Source organism: Pogoniulus pusillus, chromosome 15 (assembly GCF_015220805.1).
Source record: "Pogoniulus pusillus isolate bPogPus1 chromosome 15, bPogPus1.pri, whole genome shotgun sequence".
NCBI lineage: Eukaryota > Metazoa > Chordata > Aves > Piciformes > Lybiidae > Pogoniulus > Pogoniulus pusillus.
Genome location: NC_087278.1, coordinates 16,502,568 through 16,525,346, shown reverse-complemented (window position 1 = coordinate 16,525,346; position 22,779 = coordinate 16,502,568). Strand labels below are relative to the sequence as shown.

General features: G+C 41.1%; 1 protein-coding gene across 3 annotated transcripts in view; it reads right to left on the bottom strand.

Moving 5' to 3' along the window:
- Positions 1–2,938: 2,938 nt before the first annotated feature.
- Positions 2,939–22,779, bottom strand: part of DGKI (diacylglycerol kinase iota) — a 238,706-nt gene continuing 218,865 nt past the window's right edge. For 2 of the 3 annotated variants that reach the window (XM_064155533.1, XM_064155535.1), the window contains 3 exons: positions 19,912–19,949; positions 18,279–18,399; positions 8,064–10,011 (listed from right to left, as the gene is read on the bottom strand). In XM_064155533.1, the coding sequence (XP_064011603.1) occupies positions 9,971–10,011; positions 18,279–18,399; positions 19,912–19,949 (200 nt within the window). In that variant the 3' untranslated portion in view covers positions 8,064–9,970. Of the gene's footprint in view, positions 6,761–7,991; positions 10,012–18,278; positions 18,400–19,911; positions 19,950–22,779 lie in introns of those variants that run through there. The other variant, XM_064155536.1, reaches the window with a different exon arrangement.

The window sequence follows — 22,779 nt, the reverse complement described above, 5'->3', positions numbered from 1 at the left end:
AAACAGGAACATCAACACCAGTATTCCCATTTTGATCAAGACAAAACCCCTGTTTTGAAAAAAAGGGCTGAAACAAGGAATGGGAAAGGAAAGAGAGCTATTCACTTTGTGGCCTATAGGAATGATTTTTTTAATGTGGTGTTGCTTCTATTAATTTGGAAGGAAAAATCCAGTATCAGTAAGGAGAAGGGAGAGGTGTCACTGCACAATTTTGGGCTCATGTCTCACTTTATGAAGCTTCAATATATGCAGATAGAAGGATGTGCCATATCAATTTGTGGTGTGATTACAGTAAGGGCAGGAACAAGAGAATTGCTGCAGTTGGATGACACAAATACTGGCAGAAAAGAGCTTGAAGAAGAAGTGGCACCCATCTCACTTTAATAAAAGTAGATAGATACATCTAATTATGGTACATAATTACTCATTACGGTGATAGTCAATAGCTAGCATTGCAACTTCCTACTCACAAAATAGCAGCAATAATAGAAACCATTCTGTAGGATTCCCATTACCAAGGGCTAGTTTAGTTTTGCTTTTCTAGTTTTGCTTTCTCTCTTTTTCTGTGTGACTGCCATACAGGAAAAAAAAATACAAGGAAAGCATGACTATCTATTAAGCCTAATTAGCCAAGCGGAAGTTGCTCATGTCTGCTGCATCAAGCTCAAAAGTTTCCTGAGCTGCTTTTCTGTACCTGGTTCCTACAGTTCTTAGACACAGTCTGGATTCCTGAGTAGTTTGAGGAAAAGAGACTGCCTTCTCCTGCTTGACCAGAGGTGGAGGGGAAAAAGTGAGAATTGAAGGTCATTAAGGCAGTTGGAACCTGAAGAACATTTTTCTCATTGAAGTGTAACCCTAAGAAATTAATTGCTTCTGTGGTTCATGCATTAGTAGTTAGATAATTGCTGCAGCACTTATCATAACCGAGCACTGGATTGCCACCACACACACTTCGGTAAGTGGTGGGGATATACGTCAAGCAGACTCCTAGACAGGGACTAATTCAAGAGCCAGGTGTTACACTTTGCCAGCAGAAGGAGACAGGCTCTAGATGAAGCAATTACATATGTAGTACTATATTGCTAAAAAAAGTAGTACTTTTTTTTTTTTGCATGTCAAAATACTACAGCTTTTATGTACTTTGCATATGAATGCTGAAGCTGTTAACATATTGGTGAGCTCTGAAACAGTATTTCCAAATCAAGGTTCTCTTTCTAGTGAACGAGATCAAAATAACACAAAAGTTTCTCAAGAAGTTGGTCTCTCACTTTCTGGGATATTCACCTTCCTGTATATGTCTATCAAGAGAATCACTGCTGCCTTAGATTCCCAAAATCTCTTCCATATAGGGTATCCAAGACCATAAGTTGACTTAAAGGGCTAAATATCAAATTATTTCCTGAATTAAACACTTTTACACGTTGCAGAGCATTTGCCTACTTAGACTTCAGAAGTCATCATGTGCTATGTCAGAATGAGGGGGTTTGAAATGATCTGCCACAAGCTACATCCTGCCCTTATATTCTAAAGGGAATTCTGCCCTTTTATTCTAAAGGAAGTCAAAGCACCAAATCTAGAGACACATCCTCCACATAAAATTCTGGTCTTCACCAATATGTTAGTGTGTGAAGTTTAGTATATTACTGAGCTGATGTTGCAACCATATCTTGACAGGTAGCATGTGGCATTTTAAAGCTGTAGTTATCCATTGTTAAGTAAAACAATTGTCTACATGTTTGTTAAGAAAGCAAAGTAAGATGAGTCCACAGTGAACACTTGTAGTACTTTGTCCTATAGCTTCATAGGCAGAGAGAAAAGCACAGGTATATGATAAGTTATTTCCAGGGCTGTTGAAGATACTCACATTTGATGCTTTGCATTAATTAGGAAGCTAGTAACCAAATATTGCTTTGACTCAGATTCAGCAAGGAACATGCAGGAAATAATGTCTGATGAATGGAAAACAAAAGGTATAATGGAGACAGAAATGTTACCTTCAGCAAGCCATTTGTAGAAAATACTTCTCCGTGGATGTTACTTTGGTGCAATAGAAGCAAAAAGTTGGAGAAAGAAAATGACAATGGATTGGCACAAGGAACTGTTTCCTTCTTGAAGTGCATGGAGTGCAAGAATTGTCCTTGGAGCGTTTTCAAGGCATTCAAATTCTAAGCATGTCCACACATTTCTTGAGCACTGCTATACTCCCAGCAATCATAAGGCTACCTTCATACCTTGCCCTTTTCATAGCTTTTGCTCAAATTTAGATCATCTCAGCATATTTTTGATGTATGAAAGGATCAACACATAAGCATCTATGATGGCTGGAAGGAAAACAGGAACCTTCTAAGGGTGGTTGTGCATTAATGGCTTTCACTATCATGCATGTTACTGTCACAGCAAAGACAAAACCAAAAATGAACAAAAGAGGCTATTAAATGCTACTAAAACCAAGATCCTATGGCCATGCCACCAGAAAAATTGTGTCATATCTATTCATTCACAACAGGAGCAGCTCTGCAAATACATCTGGGAATGGCAAAAAAAAAAAATCAATCTTGTTCCATTTGCTCTATGATCATGATGCTTCTATGTGACACTCCTCATGTAGCAGGGCACATCTCATGTAATCCAAATCCAGGCTACAGCACCATGAGTTGAGAAGGAGTAATTCTATGGCTGCTGGTGAAAAGCAACCATGAGGTGTCAGCAGAAACACCTACAGACATTCTAATATGCTGAATCACAGACAAGCCATTATTTAAAATGTTAAAAGAGTCACTGAAGTCTGAAGCCTGTTTTGTAATAGGCAAAATTTGCCTTGAACTCATCACAATACTGAGGGACATTATTAATGAGAAAGGTGTGACATTGTCATGTCTTGGATAACACATAAAGATACATCTATCATTAAAACATGAAATAAGAGTAAATGATACTATTAAATAACAAAAGTAAGTTTATTTTATCAACATTATAAATATTTTCCTCCATTTAACTCCAAAATGAAGTCCAGTACAATGGAATGATCAAGGAACTCCTCAGTTCTACTGAAAAGGGTCCCCTTTAATACTAAGTTAAAGTTGAAAATGACATTTTGTCAGTCCAGCAGCCTCAGTAGCTGAACATCCCTAGGTACTTCATTATTCAGATGGCACAGTTCTAAGTGTGTGTAGATCTATATATATGTATACTGATAATTAGAAATATACATATACATAGTAACATAAACCCACACATAGACACAGCCAGTGAACAGTCACTTTTAGTAAATTAAGATGTATTACATGTAATTTAAGTAGATTCCCAGCTGCACACTAGAGTTTGGGCCCTGCACGGTGCAGGCGAAATGGTACTACACTAAGCTAGATCCCAGGTGTTGAGAGATTCAACACGTACATGTCATCTTTAACTGCTGAGAGTCTGCCTGCTTCTGGTGGCTGTCTAAAATCAAGAATCCCATTGCTCTTGGAAAAGGGGTAATGAATAATCCTGCAAAATCCTGGCCTCAAACATCTTGCCTCAGCAAACCAACTTCTGATATCCCATGCCATGTATGAGCCATTGCAGAAAACTGTATGCATCCTCTTTTATCTACAAGTACAGTACATGGCCAGTATCGAATACATTACACATTCAGTGCTTTGGGACGCCTTGAATATTAAAGGAACTGTGTAGAGGCACTTTCTGTCCTACCTTCAGCATTGGGGTTAATTTTTGTCATATCCTAGCTGCCTCCTACTGAGCACACAGCACGGGCAGCTATCCAGAGGCACAACAGGCTCACTCTGATCATAGCATCATCATACTCCAGCTGCCATGGAAAAAGGCACATCAGATTCTCTTGTGTTCTCTAAGCTTCTTTGAGCAGTCCAAAAGGCACAAAGGAGCTCAGGAAATCTACCTATCCTGCTAAGCAGCTGTAGAGCCAGTCCCTGCTGCAGCCACTCTCTGGGCACAAGGAACATCTGAGAGGATGACCCCAGAGAGGGACTGGATCCAGCTCCTTTAATATCATTCATATGTGGCATCTGGAAGCTAAATGTGGTTAAAGCAAGGCTCTACTACTCTGCTCTTTACTTCATGGGACTAAAGGACCATGGAGCTGCAATGGGCTTGCTGACCAGCTTCTGCTCCAGTACAGGTGTGGCCTCAGCACAGGACAGACCCAAGTCCCTGGTGTCATTGAAATGTCCTCTATTTCTCATATCAGTAAAATAAAGCAAAAAAGATAAAACTGATACTAATGTAATTTATATTTTCATCAAATGTATATAAATATTACAATAAGTCTTCCTCACAGCAGGGAATTCATGCAAGGCTTATCATGAAACCACAGTGTATCTTCCCTGTGGAAACTCCACATACACAAAAATTATACTCATTGATTTTTTTTTTATTTTAACAGTTGCCAAATTCCATTCTATTATATACACATACTGGCCTTCAGCACAAGCCCCGAGGTGATCATCAAGGGAAGGAATTTGGCTTTCATATTTTATTCTTTAAACAAGATAAAGACAGGAAATAAGACAAAATACATTTCATGTTGCCATTAATCTATAGATTACAAATATATATAGTTTCCTTCCAGAGGAAGAAATACTAAAGAAATACTTTGCTCATATCAAATGAATCTTTGAAAACAGGAAAACAAACAAATAAATATATATTTCAGCTCCTCCCTCTCTGGCACAACAATCATTCTTGGGTTTAAAAAAAAAATAAAAGGAAAAAGAAAACAAAAGGATTGCATTCATTTCATTTCTACAACTTCTAGCAAGTCAAAAAAACTTATCTGAATAATGTCCTGAGTTATTTTCATGGTTTCCAAACTTCCAAACTGCATATAATTCCAGTGGTCACCATCTACCAGAGACCTACACTTAGCAAGGCATGTGAAAACAGCAGTGGATCTTTCAAAACAGACAGTAAAGCAAAATTCAGAAATCTGTTGCAAGAATTATGCCAAAGGTGGGCCATGAGCATCTTCATGGGAACCAGCTAGACAAAGTCAAAGTGGAAGCTCTGCTATTTCTGGCAGCTGAGTAGTGCTTGAAAATCTGCATGTGGACATTTTGTGTATGCCTGTGTGTATACATTTGCTTTATCTTCTTTTGTGGTTACAATTTTTGAGGTAAGACAGAGGACAGATGAGTACAGAAGACATGGCTAGCCTTTACGGTGGCTAATCAACTTTACATTTCTGAGCCTATAGCAGGGTAACAAGATGAAGAGCTGCCATTTGTTCTTCCCAGTGGGATAGACTCTCTGAAACTTTGTTGCCTTGGGGAATCAAATGACAGAATCCCAGAATGGTAGGGGTTGGAAGAGACCTCTGTAAATCATCTAGTCCCAACCCCCTACTAACACAGGTACACTTAGGGCAGGTATCCAGCCAGGCAGGTTTTGAAAGTCTCCAGAGAAGGAGACTCCATAAGATTCTCTGGGCAGCCTGTTCCAGTGCTCTATCACCCTCACAGTAAAGACGTTTCTCCTTAAGTCCAAGTGAAGCCTTGTGTTCTAGCTTGTACCTGTTGCCCCTTGTCCTTGTTTACATAATCAGTCAAAGAAGGTTTCTCAGTTTCCAATGTGACCTAGGACAGCACTTGCTTGTTTATGGATGGCAGCAAGCCTAGGCTGACTGCTGATATTCTAGGTCTCTACCTCTGGTGGTAACTTGAAGGAGACTGGGTTCATAAGTCAGTGTAAACCCCATCATTTCAGATGTAAAAAGTAGCTACTAGCTTCTAGGCAGACATGAAATCTGAGCAGAGTTGAGCCAGTCATTATGCAACGCAGTGGTGTCATAAGAAGCCTTATTGGTAACTTTTTGCTCTGCCACACATTATTGTGTTTCCCATATAGCTCTCTTCCATACAAACAGCTGTCTCTTAATGATAATATAACTGGATACTCAGAAGCATTGATGAGGTTAGGCTTTGTTACTATTGTAAATCTAACTGTGCCTTACACCCTGGGAAACAAGGCAGAGTCCTCTCTAAAAGCGAGAAAACTCCCTGGTGATTGAGCACTGAGAATGAGGCTTCTGAGAGGACACCATGGTAGAGAATGGTGACCAGTAAAAATGATGAGCTTTTCCTAAGGGCATCCAGAGTTCCTCAAATTTTTTGCTACTGCCTGGTCATTTGTGAAGATTTAACACAGAGATAAAAGGTACTGTTTAATGGATGAGAAGTGAGAGGAATGAAAGAATAAAAGAAATGCAGAAATCTGTAGGAATGGAGGAAGGCCTGGGTGGATGTTTTGCTGTCCCAGCTAATTTGATTCCCCCACACCCTCTTTTCTCTTTCCCCTCTTTATTTTTTTTTTTTTTTAAGAAATTGTACAGATGAACATAGGAGAAGTTCATGCTACTTGCTGGAAGCGATAAAGGTAAATTTTCCTGGCCCATGGATTCCACAGACCTTTGAGTGTCCCACCTCATCCATCATGGGCTAACTTACGGAACTTAACTGTTCCATGGCAAGACTCCTTAGCCCTTAGAAACTGGTGGCATATCCTCAGGTATGTCCCATGAGAGCGAGAGACACATGGATTCCATCAGCTTCTTCCTCACACAATGCCTGAGTGCCTCAGCTGCAGCTTTGTGATTTTCAAGGATCCTCTTTGAGGTTTTCAGACATCAGACTGCTGTCTCCAGATCCTCATGGGAAACCATTTGGTAGTTTTGCCGACTTTCCAAGTAGGAGGCCAGATCTGGATCACCAGCTTGCTGTGCCCTGTCACGAGGGGTTTTACCCTACAATAAGCAAACACAAAGAGAAGGTCATGTGCTAGCGTATTTGGAAGAATAGGTGAATGTATGACCCATAGAAATTACTACAGGAAGGATGGGACCAAATTTGGATAATTTATTTATTTGTTGTAAGCTTTTCTATCAGAGACATGACATTCCAAAGATTTTTTAAGTCCTTGTGTGGTTTAGGGCAAACCATTTAGTTCTGCAAAGACATGCTAGTTATACACCACAAAGAAGGGCTCACATGCTGGAAGGGACCTAATTTTTCATTCTTGGGCTACAAGCCTTGTGTGAATGAATATAAAGCACAGCAGCTAACACTTGAAAAGTGCACTTTACAGACTACACACTTTGCTAAGCATGTGCAGAGAGACGCCCAACATTTGTGATTAGTTCAGTATGCTTGATTCTATCTCAAAAGCCACTTGTCTGGATTTTAGCTGTTGCAGATATGATCTTCTGCAATGTACAGCAGACTCATCTGAAAAACAGATCTCTCTCTCCCCATCATAGCCTACCTCAAATGGCATAAAGTCATAGGAATTGTTTTTAATTTTTTTGCTGCAGTCTAGCTGCTTCTGACTGGAACTCAGAGATCCAGCCACCTCTCAGCTGCTGACCACTGGATGCTTATCATCAAAAATGCCAGAGGTGCAGCTTCTGGAATATGCTTCCTGTGCAATCACACTCTTGTATTGACAGAATATTCCTAGGATTTAATTTTGACCAGACTTCTTTCTCAGCCAAGCATACACCAAGAGAAGGCTGTGGTTAGTATCACATCAGTGAATATAAGGGCAAGCAAGGGAAAAAGAAAATGGTTAGTCACCCTCACAAAGCAAGTCAGCCACAATAATCAAGCCACACAGATGCTATGCAATCACAAACCAAGGCTCCCCCAGGTGGTCGTTGCCCACAGGCCTCTTTTTTGACCACACAAGAGGAGGAGGATGCTGGATGCTGCTGCGTCACAGTCATGCCTCATTCACACCCAACGCACCAAATTGTTTGAGGCCAGTCTCTCACTATGGTGAAGATGACCCATGTTGAGGACTGAACTGAAGCCTCTTGTACTTAAGTCAATACAGTTCTCTAAATAAAAATAGCTTGTTTTGAAAGAGTGCCTCTTGGCCCACACAGGGAAGCCTCCATCATGCAAACAGCAGGGACGGATGCTGATTGGTCTCGCTTGACTGCAGGATTTTCTATCTGGCTGATGGAGCTGGGTTACCTTGGAGTCTGTCTTTCTCAGAGAGGCTCCTGCATCCACCAGGAGCTGGCAGATGGCACGATGACGCTGGCAGGCTGCCTTATGTAGTGCTGTCTCACCCCTGGACCAAAGTACAGAAACCAGCAGTGAGACGCAGCACACCAATGCACATTACAAAGAATGAGTTACAAAGAACAAGCAGAAAAGGATGCTATACTTCTGTGAGGTTCCCTCCTGCTGGCAGAGGTAGACTTGTGCATTCTCTCCCTCAGCATCTACGTCCTTCAGCTCGGTAAGAAAGCTTGTAATGTATAAACAGCAAGTGAAGAACTTCTAAGGGCTGGGATAGAAACATGCACTGCTTTTATGTATTCAGAGGGCTGAATGTCATAGTCCCATCAAATCACCAGTTCTGCTGTCTACTGCAAAGGCAAACTAGCCATTTGCTTATTCCACAGGAGGCAAAACAGCAACAGTGATTGTTTTGTCTTGCAGTTTTTTTTTTCCTCAATCTCATCCCTGCATGCATCCTAGACAAATGTTTCCCATCAAAGCCATGAGTAGTATACTTGCTGCCCTGGTTCTTATATGTGCTCTCTTGGATGCGTGAGAGCAACTGCTGCCGGGAAAGCTTGAAAACAACTCTTTCAAAAAAAGAAGGCTGTGTAGTGGGGAGAGATTTTTACAAACTCCTCATTCAGGCTGAGGCTACAGGTAACAGGATTCTGAGACTGGCTGAGTCACCAAGGTTAGAGAAATCTATCAAGATTTGCCTAGGAAGAGGAGAAAAAATGCTTCAAATTGATTGAAAAAGCATCCCTAATACCAGTGTTCAAATAGGGACATGACATAACCTTCAAAATATGAAATGACAAGAAATATATACAGTAAGACAAATCTTGACTCTACCTATCCACCCATAAAGTGGAAAGGAAGTTCATAAAGGAATGTCAGCCTTGGTCCATAACAGGACAAGATGAAATATTAATAGGCAGCCTTTCAATGAATCTGCCTCTGCTGCACGAGAGTTACGTTCAGAATGAAATACCATAACATTTCTATCTGGGGATCACAAGATAAGTTTGTGCTGCAAATTACAGCTTAAAACTTTGCTTTTCAAGGGTTAGTGGCAGAGGAACATTTGTAAAGGCCCTCACAACCTTCATAATTGTTCACTTGCAGTTTATTTCAGTGGCTGAACTGCGCGACTGGATGAAGAGAAACCTGCAGTCCTCTCAGACTCCATCACCCCTGGACTGCACACACATACCTTGTGCAGAACCTTCCTGATGTTTTGTGGTAGAAGAGGAGGGCACTATGGATTGAGGAATGGTAGATTTAACCCCTATGAGAAAGGTAACATTTTCCCTCCATTTATTCCACATACTTGCAGGATTATTCATGCTTTCTTTACATAGCCTTTGGGACACTTTGAATATACAGTGTGATGTAGAACAGTTGGGAAATTGAACGTAAAGTTTGGGGGGTTGTTTGGTTGGTTTGCTTCATTTCTTTGTTTTGTTATAATAGAGATTATAATAGATTCTAGCTACGTGAGAGAAATCTTCAGCTGCACAGATTGCAGCTGCTTAGGACAGCTGTAGCAGAGCACCCTGGGTGAATCAAGAAGTGGCAGAAGAAAAGATATGGAGCAAGAAAAGTGATTTCCTGACTTCTGGAATTTACTTTTCAGATTGGTCCTTTAGTAAGTTGATATCAGAAACACTGAAGCACAGTGCAGGATTTGTGCTTTTCTAGAATGATTAAGGAGGCATGGGAAGCAATGGAGAGAAGTCCTTAATGGAATTCAAGAAACATTTCTTTCACATCGGAAAGCCACATGTGAGTTGGTTGCTGTTTAGGTTTAGGGGGACTTCTGTTTCTTTGCTTGTTTATAAAGAACTGTGCTATTTTAAAAGCTTTTTTATTTGGAAGTTTGCTCTTGAAAAACAAGTCTGCTAGGTTAACAAACCTAATGTGAAGGGCAGGGTATGTTGTACTTACGATTCACTGTCTGTCATGTCCAGTAATTCAGACGGACCTACAAAAGATAGCCAGATACATCATATAGCATTTGTCTGCATGAGTAGAAGAGTAAAACTACCAGAAAAACACTCTTCTTGTAAATATTTAAAAGAAGCCAAGGAAGAGCTCAATTTACACAAATATGCCAAGCTTCAAGGTAATACTTGTTTGTGACAGCTCTTGCACTAGCAAAATTTTGAATGCATAGTCACTGCTAGACTCTCAGCACCAGTGAGTAGCTGCCTCAAAATTATACTGGGAATGAATATTCATGGAGTTTATTTTCTCACTCTTCACCTTGCTCAATTAAATAGTTCACATAAGTACAGTGCATTGAAAATGTTAGTGCACTGGAAACCCTGATATATTACAACTTAAAATCTATTGTTAGTCCTAGAGGGAAAATGTCATTAGGAAGTTAAAATTAGCCAAAATTCTGTCCTGAATGACATCTCTGTGCTGCTCCATTTAATAGTGTTATACAGAATGTAGATCAGGGTGGAATATTCCCAGCAGTCTCTATATTGATATGCAAATCCTGTACTCTACTGGTTACCAATGATCAGGAAAGTAAGATTAAGAAAAATTGAAAAGATTTTTGTTAAGTGGGAGAAACACTGCATCTATGCTAACATTCTTTTGTCCTTGATATTCACTACAGGCAGATGTTTATTGCAGCAAATTCTATCATTGAATTACAGTGAACTGGAAAGGCCAGGATCTGGATATCATTTGAAACAAGGGAAAAAACTGTCCCTCTGCAGTCTCTTACCACTCTGGAGCACAGTGCCAGATGGTATGGGGTGGCTTGCAAGGCGAAGAGTGAAACTTTACAGAATTTTTCTTCCTGTGTATTAATATTTCTCTTTAGCATACTTTGACTTTGAAATTCAAGAGTCCTCAAGAGCTTACAGCAAATCTCACCTGAAACTGAGGAATTTCACACTACTTGCTTACAAAGGCCTACACACAACCTCTACACTCCTTTCACTCCAAGTGTGTGTCAGAATCGATCAGAGCAGCCTGTCTCTCCTGCTCTGCTTTTACAACATACACATGCAGAATCACTGGGGCAGCTAGCTGCCTCACTTCTTGGAGCTGCCGGTACTTCCTTGGCTTCATTGTCTGTCATCATGAGAAAGGTCTGGTCACAAAAGTAGCAAGCGTAATCTTCAGGGCAGCAGACATTGCATACCTATCAAGACAGTTCTCCAATTTCATTAGACATTGTCAGTTTTTAGGCACAACACCCTGAGTCTAGCACTGCACATCCTCAACTTTGCATTTAGCATGCAGGGTTCACTCTTTCCTACCAAAAAGAAACATCACTCAGGACCTCTGAGCTCCCACAAGCATAAAGGAGAATACAGAGAGCTGAGGAGGGCCCCTTGTTGAGAGAAAAGAAAGATAATGCCTGAGAAACTAAAAAAGGAAAAGTATAGAGCCAAACCAAACAAAGCAGCAAAACCACAACAAACAAACAAAACTCCCAACAGATTAAGAAAAATACTCTCTTCCAGGAGAAAATCATGTTCCCTCAAAAACAGAGTCAATTCCTCATGGCTTTCTACAATGCCACATCCCAGTAATAGATAAACAGGAATGGCCTAAAGTGTGTTAGAAAAAATACTGCCAAGCAAACTGTTATTTCTGTTCATGGATGTAAGGTTTAAAGAAGGTTGTGATGCAAAAGTGGAGAAGTGTGACTGTGCTGGCTGCATTGAACACATAGTTGCATGCCCTGGTTAAATGGGGGAAAAAACATTAAACCTTTAGGAGGAAGGATGGAGAGAAGGTACAAGGGTACAATCTGAAAGGAAGAATAAGATGGGGCAGGGTGGGTCTGGAGAGACAAGAAGCCAAGTATGAAGGAAAACTGATCTGGAGCAGGAAAAAATAACAAAGCTGGGACCAAGGAACTCAGTGCGGAAGACTGAGCAGGCAGCCTGCAAGTTCAAACCTGAGAAGCTGCCAGGTACACCCTGCCTGTGTGCAAAGGGTGCTCTCCTGGATACTGTTCCAGATAAAGCACTGCATGGAAGTGCCCCATCCCAGTCATACATAAGGGTCAGATATTGGGGTTAATCGATTAGCACCATATCATGATACCAAGATAGATTTGTTTCATTCTTCTCTGGCCTATCTCTGAAGCTGGAATGTCCCAACTCACACACAGCCTGAGCTGTGCCCTTTACTACTTTATTTTATTTTCACTTGTGCTTCTCTTAAACCATCTCACGCCCTCCTCTTAATTCCCTTTCCCCTCTTTTTTGGACCTCATTTTTACATCAGTCTCCCTGGCGCTGCCAACCGACCATTCCAAATCCCCCTCTGCCCTGGGACAAAAGCTGCACAGATGTGGGAAGGGCTGGCACTGGGAAAGCTAACGGCACTGTCATCCTGACCCAGCAGGGAGGCAGCCGTTTTACTCCAGCACAAGAGGCAGAGAAAGAAAAGGGGACCAAGGCGCAGAGAAAGAGAGGACAAAATAACCCAATAGAAATCCGGAAGGGAAATGCATGAGTGAGATTTCTATCAAGGAAAACAGCGGGGGAGGAAATAAAAACAAAAGATAGAAATGTGTGGAGAGGTGGAGGGAGGGGAAAAAAGAAAGAGAGAGAAAGAGAGAGAACGACTGGGGGGCTAAAGAATGGCAGGATGGAGACAGGGGGGTAGGGGTAGAAGTTCACATGAAAGGAGCTGAAAAGCATGATACACTGAGGGGAAGCCCAGCTGAGATCACTCTCTTTCCTTAACATCTCCGATAGACTGTCTGTGTAGAATTAATAACTTTTTTCCTTCTGCCCCCCTTTCACTCCACTAAAGCCTCTCTCCGGTTTCTCATCAGGCAAAGCTGCCTGAGCTGAGGCTGGGAGGAGGGAAGGAGACACTCAAAAGCAGTTGCCCTTTAGCTGAGCTCACTACAACATAAAAGAGAGACAGATGACCATATTTCAGAGGCATTTCCAAAATATACAGCACCATGCAGTTTGAAAGGCCTCCAGCTCACAGCACAGCCTGCCCTCTCCAATGGATGTGGTTACTGCTACCCACAGGAGACCCACGGCTATTAACTCTTGCCAGCCTCTTGTCCTGTCAGTCCCTGGGAGAACTGGGGAGGACGAGTATTTGCTTTAAGCAGTAACATTGGACATCAGCAACGTTTCTGAGTCTTTGTCTGTCTAAATCCTCTTCATCTAACAATTTGATTAATGTCGTTAGGCAAAATTTGGTGAACTTTCACATTAAAATACACTATTTTAGATCTTTTATGCAAACTAAGGCATTTTCTGTTTAAATCCCTCACAAATGTCAACTACTCTAAACCATTCTGCAGTCCAGACATACTAGCAAATGTCAGTCAAATTCTTTCTATTCCAGTATTGTTTTTGATTACTATTCAAACTTTTTTCCCTAACATACCTATTTGTCAGGGCAAAATCCTACAAGAGCCTTCTTTGCAACTCCAGAATCTAGCCAGATGTGCAAATATAAACTCACTAATGGCTTTTCACTATTGACTTTGCAGCACTAATAGTAATGAAAGCACCTTCCTTCTTGCTACAGGATGTTGTCTAACAGAGCAAGGACATTAAGGTTGGAGGTTACAGGAATGTTCAGGATAAGATGCTTTACTGACTGACCGCTCCACCAGAAGTTCCCATGTACCACAGACTCCTAAGGCAGCTGTAAAATTCTTTCCTTTGCTTAAAAGTAAAGTGCCCTAACTGAACAATAGAATTCTTGTTTGTCTTGTGACTATCTAGAGAAGGCAAGAAGGCATACCTTGGAATGTCTTGTATAATGGTTACAAATTATAAATAGTTCAGAACTGATAAAGACTGTAAACCAACTTTGATTCCAAATACAGCTAGAATTATCATGGATTATTTAGGAGGTTGTTTTTCTAATGGAGCTTCTCAAGCCATCCCCAATTCTGATTGTGTTAAGCAAATAAGCAGTTAATTTTTCTCTAATATGCATGCATTAGGGTATGAAACAGTTGCTGATTGTAGCACTAAACAGATGTGGTTCTGATACCTACTGAGTCTGGCCCTCAGTTTCAAACTAAGTGTTCCTCAGCTCAGCTACAGATCTTAAAAGGTGACCCTCCTCCCACGAGTAAAAGACTCATGATTTAGGAAGGCAATCTTGAACAGCAGATAGGTCTGTGTATCTGCTCTTCCTGCACAGGGGGATACAGAGAAACTCTTCTGAAGGAACAGCAGCCAACACAACTGTTTCTGTAGCAGTAAGCAGCTGCTGTCCTGCCACCTACTGCATTGGTACTTCAGCTGTTATTCCAGGCTTGTGATGGTAAACTGCTAAGTCTCTGACAACACTGCACAGCAGTCTCCTCCTGTGACTCATCTCTGCTTTCTCTAATCTAAGAATGGCTATTTTCCTCTCCTTAACATCTGAAATAATTCTGATGAAGATCACAAAATAATCTCTTGCACTGATGTCCTTTACAGGCTTGCAGAAAGCATATAGCCATCTTGACAATTATGATCAGTCATAGCATCACTACACCATTTTTTAATCCTTCACAACCTCGATGCTATTTGCTGGGGAGATTCCCCACTCCTGCATTGCATTTGATTTGCCCCACTAGTTTCACACTAGGTAGTTAAAATTCCCTATATGATGGGCTTTGTCTTCTTTTGTTGCTGTTTTTAAAAAGACAGTCAGAAGAATTTTCCCTCTGTGCTTAATAATAGGTTTTCTGTACTTTATGCTGGAGAGTATTTCGCAGTAAAACTATCTCCAGCCACGTATGGGAAGCAGACAAAGTGCAATGTAAGTATGGCTAGGCAGAGGTAATTGCTAGAGCAGGAATAAGGCTCATTTTTATCAAGGATGGATATCAGCAGGAATGACAGGCTAGATACAAGGAAAGCCTCAAATATTGGTAGTGTTGGATTGGGTCTTACACACTAATTAAACGTTGAGAAGATGCCAGATGCCAGAAAATGCAACAGAAAAACAAGGACATTATGATGATGATGATTCAGCAAGAGAGCTTGTTTGTGACTGAGAAGTGTCCAGGGTAGAAATTAGTTTCATTAATTGCTTGGTGGGAGAAGAGGCCCCTATTAGAACATTGTCCCGTGCGCTTTCTGATCCCCAGAGAATGTTCAACAAACAATGCATTTGCAGAAGCCCAGAGGACTCATGTCTGGAAAGCTAAAAAAACTTCCTGCCGTCCTCGGGGCTAGAGGGTGTAGGGAGGAACTGAGCTGACATATGCTCAACCTTCTGGTTTGTCTTTGTCTAACAGTCCATAATCTCTCACATTTTTCTGTTCACTTTAAAAATTCCCATGGAGTCCCTGCTCACATCCTTACCAGCCTAAATGATCTCATTTTAAACCTCCACCAAAGAAATGGCAACTGGGTCAAACTGTTGGTTGAGGTACATGTGCCTAACAAAAGTCTTGGAGAGGCAGCCATGACAGTGAGTTGGCAGAGGTCATGTGCCCTGTCAGAAGAGACCAGAGACAGTAAGAAAATCAAATGAAATCCTGTCTGTCTACAGAATTCAGGGGCTCATATATGCATTGTGACTTCTGAGGTAATTTGGAGAAGTTAGAAGGAAGCAGTTAGGACTGGTAAGGTTTCTTACAACTGGTGAGAAAATTGGCCAATATTTGGATATAAGGCCAACTGCACTTAGGTGCCAAAGTGTGGGCATCTATATCTCAGTGAGATATCTGGGACACACTTCAGTTGCCCACACAGATATTTTGTGCCATTTGATATGCCCACTGGCAGGTCTTGGGATCCATTTGGAATGACAGACATACTTACTTGGGCTCCAGCTGCTAGTTTAGTATGTCTCTCCTACAAGCCTTGCATGTATTATCTTATAGACCCATGGAGATGTTTTGGGTATCCAAAGGCAAACAGCATTAGGTAGTTAATGTTAACTAAGTTAATGAAGTGCACAGGTATCCATCAGCTGAGTTGCTTGCTGGACTGCAGTGACTGCTTTGACTAGAGGCACCTTGAGCTAGGCATGCTAGAGGTCTGCTGATGTTTAAGGTACCCTCCTCACTTCCATTTGCCACTGAAAGAGGATAAATCTTCTCTATTACCTCTTCCATACATGAGAAAATGAACCAAATCAGAGGTCTTTGTTGGCAGTACAGGAACTTAGTCCCATAGATTACCTGACACCTGTATGTAAACACCTAAATTTAGAACTCAAACTTGAGCTGAATCACAGCCCATTTAACACAAATGTTAACAGAAGGATTATTATTCTCTTTCTTTCTTATGAGTTGTGGTTTTTCTTCTGCCTGTACAATTTTCAGTAACTTTCAAGCATTAGCTAACATGCTGTTAATGGAATAGCAGAGCTGATTTTGACATCCAGAAGTCAAAAAAAGCCATGAACATTGTCAAGAGGGATAACAGAAGAGTTACAAGAATGTATAAAGGTCTAGAAAAAAATTCCAACAGTGTAAGAGGTTGGTCACTATGACTTTAACTCTGCATGCAGAGCAATGACAATATTATTGTACTGCTCTCCAGCAATCAGGATTACAGTAGTTCAACAGACAGACACATACATGTGACTGCTTCAAATGTATGTACACCCACTCAAGTGTTTGGTCCTCCTCAGATTAATATCTATTGTTAATCTTTCAGGTAGGCAGTGTTAAAGTCCAAGGGTAATAAAAAGAGACTTCAAGACCTTGGGATGACAGGTTAAGGGATCAGGAGCACAAGTAGTGTTCTCTATCCCTCAAGTTGTGGGGAGTGAGGACAAAAGAAACAGCAAGCGCCAGCAGATCAATGCCTAGCTTTGATCCTGGTGTAATGGGCAGAACTTTGGGTTGATTTACAGCATGATAGACCTGCTGGCAACACCTTCCTCATTAAGGTGAAAGGGATGCTAGAACAGTAGTTAGCAGGGCTCATCAAAAGAAATTTAAACAGTTTTGGAAAGAGGAAGGGCACAAAATTTATTTATAACAAGCCCAAGAGCTGCACACCAATATTTGAAGTATGGTGTGCTAGTGATGTCTGTCAGTCTGCTATCAGTGGAGGTAGGGAATGAAGACCCACATGGTGGCGAAGATGCAAGTGAGTTACTAACTATGGGATCACCTGAGAACAGTCATGTAGGAAATAAGGCTTCTTTCTGCATAAAGATGGCAGGACCATTAGACAGTTAAGGTGCATCTACGCTAATGCATGCACCGTCAGACACAAACAGAAGGAGGTGGAAGCCATTGTGCATCAAGAAAACTATGATACTGTGGCCACCACAGAAACCTGGTGGGATGCCTCACACTGTGGAAATGCTGCAATCTATGGCCACAAAATCTTCAGAAGGAATAGGCAAGGAAGGAGGGAGCTGGCAGAAGTGCTCAGCAAGCCACTTTCCATCATTTACCAGAAGTTCTGGCTAACTGGGGAGGTTAGAAAGAGTTATCAAATACTGGATTAGGCTCCCCAGGGAGGTGGTGGAATCACCATCCCTGAAGGCATTTAAATGACACATACATATGGTGCTAGGTGACACAGTTCATGGTTTACCACCAGAGCTGGTGGAATTAGGTAATGTTTGTACTCCTAAACATCTTTTCCAACCAAAACAGTTCTATGATTCTATGAAAGATTAAGAGTCAAAACCCAACCAACCAAGCAAAAAAACCCCAACCAAACAAAAACAATGAAATGCCATGATCACAGCCAATAAGTATGAATTTAAAATGGAGATCATACTTTTTTTTTATTATTGAGTGAGATTGAATCTAACAGAGACGTAGTATTGTAAGGGTGGAGGGCAAGCTAAGTGAACTCAGTCTACAAATAATTGCAGATTCCTAATCAGTGTGTTACTAAACACTAAAATAACACCAATGGTTGCATGGGCTCCCTAGCATTTTAAAGGTTTTAATGGAGGTTAAATGCTTTCTACAATATATGATCTAGTTGAAAACCAAATTAGTTCAGATGATTTCTATGCCAGAGGTTCTAATGAGAACATTACACAATATTTCCTCACAGCCTCCACAACAGACATAGTTGTAAACATGCCCATTTTCTTCAAAAGGCAGCTTTAGTTTTGTTTCAATGCTTTCCCTTATCTGGAGGCATGATTGTCATTGCTGCCACATTCCTAGCTTTCTGCCCACACATGCTGCAGGTGAAGATTTTGCTGACAGTGACCATAGATGAGTGAGGGCACTGCCAGCCTCACAGTGTGATTTTACCTGACTGGCACCTGGCTGGAGTACAGCTCCCTGTGGCTTTAACCACTGTGACTCACCATGCTCCAGGATATATTTCACAATCTCTCCTTGCCCAGTCTTGGCAGCATGGTGCAACAAGGAGCAGTGATCAGGTCCTTGGATTAACAAATTGGCTCCCTTCTTACAGCATTCTATGAACTGAAAAAAAAAACAAAAAACAACAAACACAAAACCCACCACACAGAAGGATAAGATGGAAGGAGTAGAAAAACAAATATGCAGGTAAATTATATACTAATTTTCATAGGAGGTCAGTGTACAAATGGAATAAAATTAAATTAAATATTACTTTAAAATCAGCTTTGGAGTTCTGATGGAAAAAATATCTGAATCTAGAAGAACTGACACTTGTATGAGTTAAGAACAGCAGTTTCTATTCTCCAAACAATGAGACATTACTACTATGCTGGTGATTAATTATTGCTTGACAGAATGTTTGCAAATGGATTCTGGTGAAGATGTTAGGGTATTTTTAAATATGCGTATTTGACAGAAAAATCTGCCTTCCCTGCTGAAAATTCCCATTTTCCATCAGCACAGGAAACATTTTCCTACTAAATCAGAAAACTCCAACTCAAAAATCTGCAGGGATATGGATTTCAGCTGCTCCAGATCTCCCTTCTCACTTTCTGCCCTTCATTCGTGGCTGGTGGTGGGGGAAGCACTATGTGAGGTAAAACAGGCAGGAAACAGCAACTGTCCAGATTACAGAAATGCTACAAACTCGAGGGGAGGATTGCCATGCAGGTCACTACAGAAAAGAGAGAGAGGACTGTGACAGTGTGGCATCATTTATCATGCAGTATATCTGAAGAAGGGTGAGAAGTTTCCCCCTCAAAGCAAAGATGGGCAAAAGGCCTTCAAGAGTGGAAAGGAGACAATATTTTTAGGACTGCTGGTTGAAGAGCTGCTCCCTTGTTGCAGCCACAAGCACAGGGACAGAGGCATAGATGCAGGCAGAGATTTAGCTTAACCGTACTATCATTTGTACAAATGGCTCCAAGCTGCCTCCTTGCAGATAAAATTGCAATCATTAATCACAGTCCTCATCCTAGTGAGGACATGTTTGCAAATCCCAACTTGGCTGCCAAAATGTGTAGCCTGAGTAACTGTCAGATATGGAACTTCAAACTTTAAGCACAAAACATTTTGGCGTGGCTGCCTTTTCTTCCCAATAACTAAAAACACCAAAACACTCCACATTTTGAGACACTCATCAGACCACAGAATAAACTGAGGTTTGTTCTGCCTGCTCTAGTGGTTGCCTAAGTAGAAGCTAAGATGTCTCTAGCAACTCTAGGGGCTTGGACACCAAGCTCATTGCCATGAAATATCTGTGTCAGAAGTACACTGCTGTTCACTTGCATTTGCCACTACAGTAATTTCTCTGTTAGCAACTGACACATTGCTCAGTGCAACACTCTCTGAATCCTGGGCTGAAAGGTGCTGTCTAACACCAGATCTTATTCACTTGAATTTCACATCTCACCTAACTGATGTGTTCCCCTAATACTCAGGACTTCCTGGAAAGGCTGTAAAATGGCACTTGCCAGCCATCCCTAGAGCAGTCTGTTTCTGTTTTGAGCAGAGGTGTGATAAAATTTATGGTGTATCAAACCTGCAAAAAGCTGTGAAAAGGTGGACACTTACCTTCAGCAGATCACCAGCTATGACTGCTTGTAAAAGTGCTGCAAAAGACAAACAGAAAGCCAGTGTTAGGCAGGAAGCATTAAGCATTTAGCGTCACAGCTGGGAACATAGTCCACAGTGTGTGCAGGACCGATGCCTCAATCTACTTGCATTATCATATGCTATCAAATCCAATGTGAAGCCTGCACTGGCTGGCAGACGGATGACTGCCCACGACTTGCACAAAAGCTGTAGGGACATCAGGCCAGAACTTCCAAAGCTGCCCTGGAACTGCATGCTTCTATCTGAATTATTACCATGAGAAACTTCAGAGACCTTTTAATAGTGTCCAAGTCTCTGACACCTGAAACATCACCAAATCACATACAAAGAACCTGAAAGCATCCTCAGACATCTCAGACTATTTACACTGCTTTTTCATTTCAAATATATTGAGAGTCTCAAGCTGCAGATGCTTAGGTGGCAAACATGAAATTTCTTAATAATAATTTGCACTACATAAACATTTTGACATGACAGTGAGCAGCAAGCACACCAGATTTGGCAGGTAGGGTCAAAGAAATCAGGAGCCAGTCCTCACCTTTATAGCCTTTGTAATTTAAACAGATACAGAAAGAAAGAGAGAGAAAGAGAAGCAAAGTGAACAATGGCTCACAAGGCAGGGTAGAGCTGTGCACAAGGCTAGGGGCTGCTGGCAGTTTGCTGGTCTGCCTCAAGCTTGTTAAAAAGAAGGAGGAGGACAAGAGGCTGGGACTCTGTATTGCCTTATGCACAGGCTCAATTCAGCTGAAAACACGGTGAAAAGTACCAACAAACATGAGGATGTGTTACAAATCTACTGCTGTGCAGCTATTTCCTTCATTCCCCCTTCTTTTCCCTAGTATGACATATATAATAAAAGGCAATGCTGAATGATCTTTCCGAGAAAACTTATTTGGTTTGCATCTTAGAAAGCATTAAGCATCTAACTCAGTTCAAACTCTTTCAAGAGTGCTTAAACTCATTTCTTTCTTCTAGTCTAGGCAGCACAATCAAGTTAAGCATTCACTCAAGTGCCATCCTTGATAAAGATGCCAAAAGCTCACATGGAGAGGAACAAGGAGGAAAGAACACCATAGCAAGTCTTTGCCTCTGAAAGATAACAAAGAGGAAACTGCAGTTTGAATTCCATGAGGGACTTGTCAGAGCCTCAGAAACGACAACGCACTGCAGAACAGGAATGGCATTCACAGACTGATCAACAAATGTTGACTCCTTTGAAAGCACCTGCGGCTGTGTATGGCTTTCTGATCTTGACAATGCCCTGTGCCCTGGCCATGCAGCAGAAGGAAAAGTAAAAACCTAGTCCAGTTAAATGCTGACTTGGGAAAGCAGTAGCATCAATTCTTGTAACATTGGATTTAGGACAGTTTAACAGTCAGTTAAACCAAGTCCTGCAAACGTCCCTGCAAGGGCACAAACGATTAAGGAACGAATAAAGACAAACATCAGCAGGTAAGAGCTAGAACTGGGAGTAGGATCTTCAGATTTCATTTTCATAGTTTACACCATTTTTTTTCACCCAATAGGTATAATACTGGTTCAGCTCAAATTAATAGTAAAGCAAATTTTAATTCTTATGTCATTCATTTTGTCTTTTTCCTCCTTTTTTGCCAATGTAGTCTCACTGAGATAATCTTTCTGTGTGCAGTTCTGGGCCCCTCATTTCAAGAAAGACATTGAGGTGCTGGGTCCAGAGGAGAGTGACGAGATTGGTGGGAAAGTCTTATGAGAAGAAGCTGAAGGAGCTGAGCTTGTTTAGCCCAGAAAAGAGAAGATTAAGAGAGGAAATTAGCACACTCTGCAACTACCTGAAGGGAAGGTGTAGTAAGGTGGGAGCTGGGCTCTTTTCCCAGACAGGGAATAGGCTGGACTTGATGATCTCAGAGGTCTATTCCAGCCTCAATAATTTTATGATTCTGTGGGCTACTACAGTTTGGACTTCTGTAAATATTTTCCTCTCCTCACACACATGAAAATCAAACAAACAGGTGACACTAGTTTTTCATTGCCTTCTGCGTCCAGCATTTTAAGACATGGCTTCCCTGAAGTTACTTCCTAAGAGGTGGAAATGTATTTTCTTATGTAAATGATGCTGAAGATTATAGTTCAGAAAAACCAGGAGGGAGATCTAGAAAATTATGAAGTGAAGCAAAAAGCCTGGCAAACCATGAAAAATCTTCTGCACTGAGTATCTGTAACAAGAGCTTGGCCTGGTGAAAAAGCCATTAGGATAAATAAACCCTGAAACACATTCATCATAATTAGACTGATCTTTTCCTCTTTTTCCTAATCCTCCAATCCAGCAAAGTATTTAGGCAGGTGCTTGGCTTTGAGATAATTACCTCCTTTTCACCAAGTCTACCTGCACACTTAACATTAAGGACTTTGCTAGAGTAGAACTTATTGCATAAATGAATACATTACAGATAAACAAAACCAGCTGGTACAACAGCAGATGAGACTATAATAAAATAATCTCGTGCTGTAAGTTTGGATGCTGAAAGATTTAGAAGCTGTTGAACCTAAGTGGAGGGAGATTCTTTAGAATAGGGTACACATTTCCAGAAGCATATGAATATTGCTTAGCACACTGACCCCATAAACTCAAACAAGATATGATGGGCATATTGAGGAGGAGGGTTAAGATGGCAAAAATCACCTAGTTGATAAAGAGGTGGTAAACCAAGCAAGCAGATGGCACTCACAAGAGGGAGTAGACTGAGAAATTGAACAAAAATATTGTTAACATGCAATGCCAGGCTGGCTTAAAATTAAAAACATTAAAGTGAGAATAGTTTTATTTCTTCTGAGCAACACTGCACCACT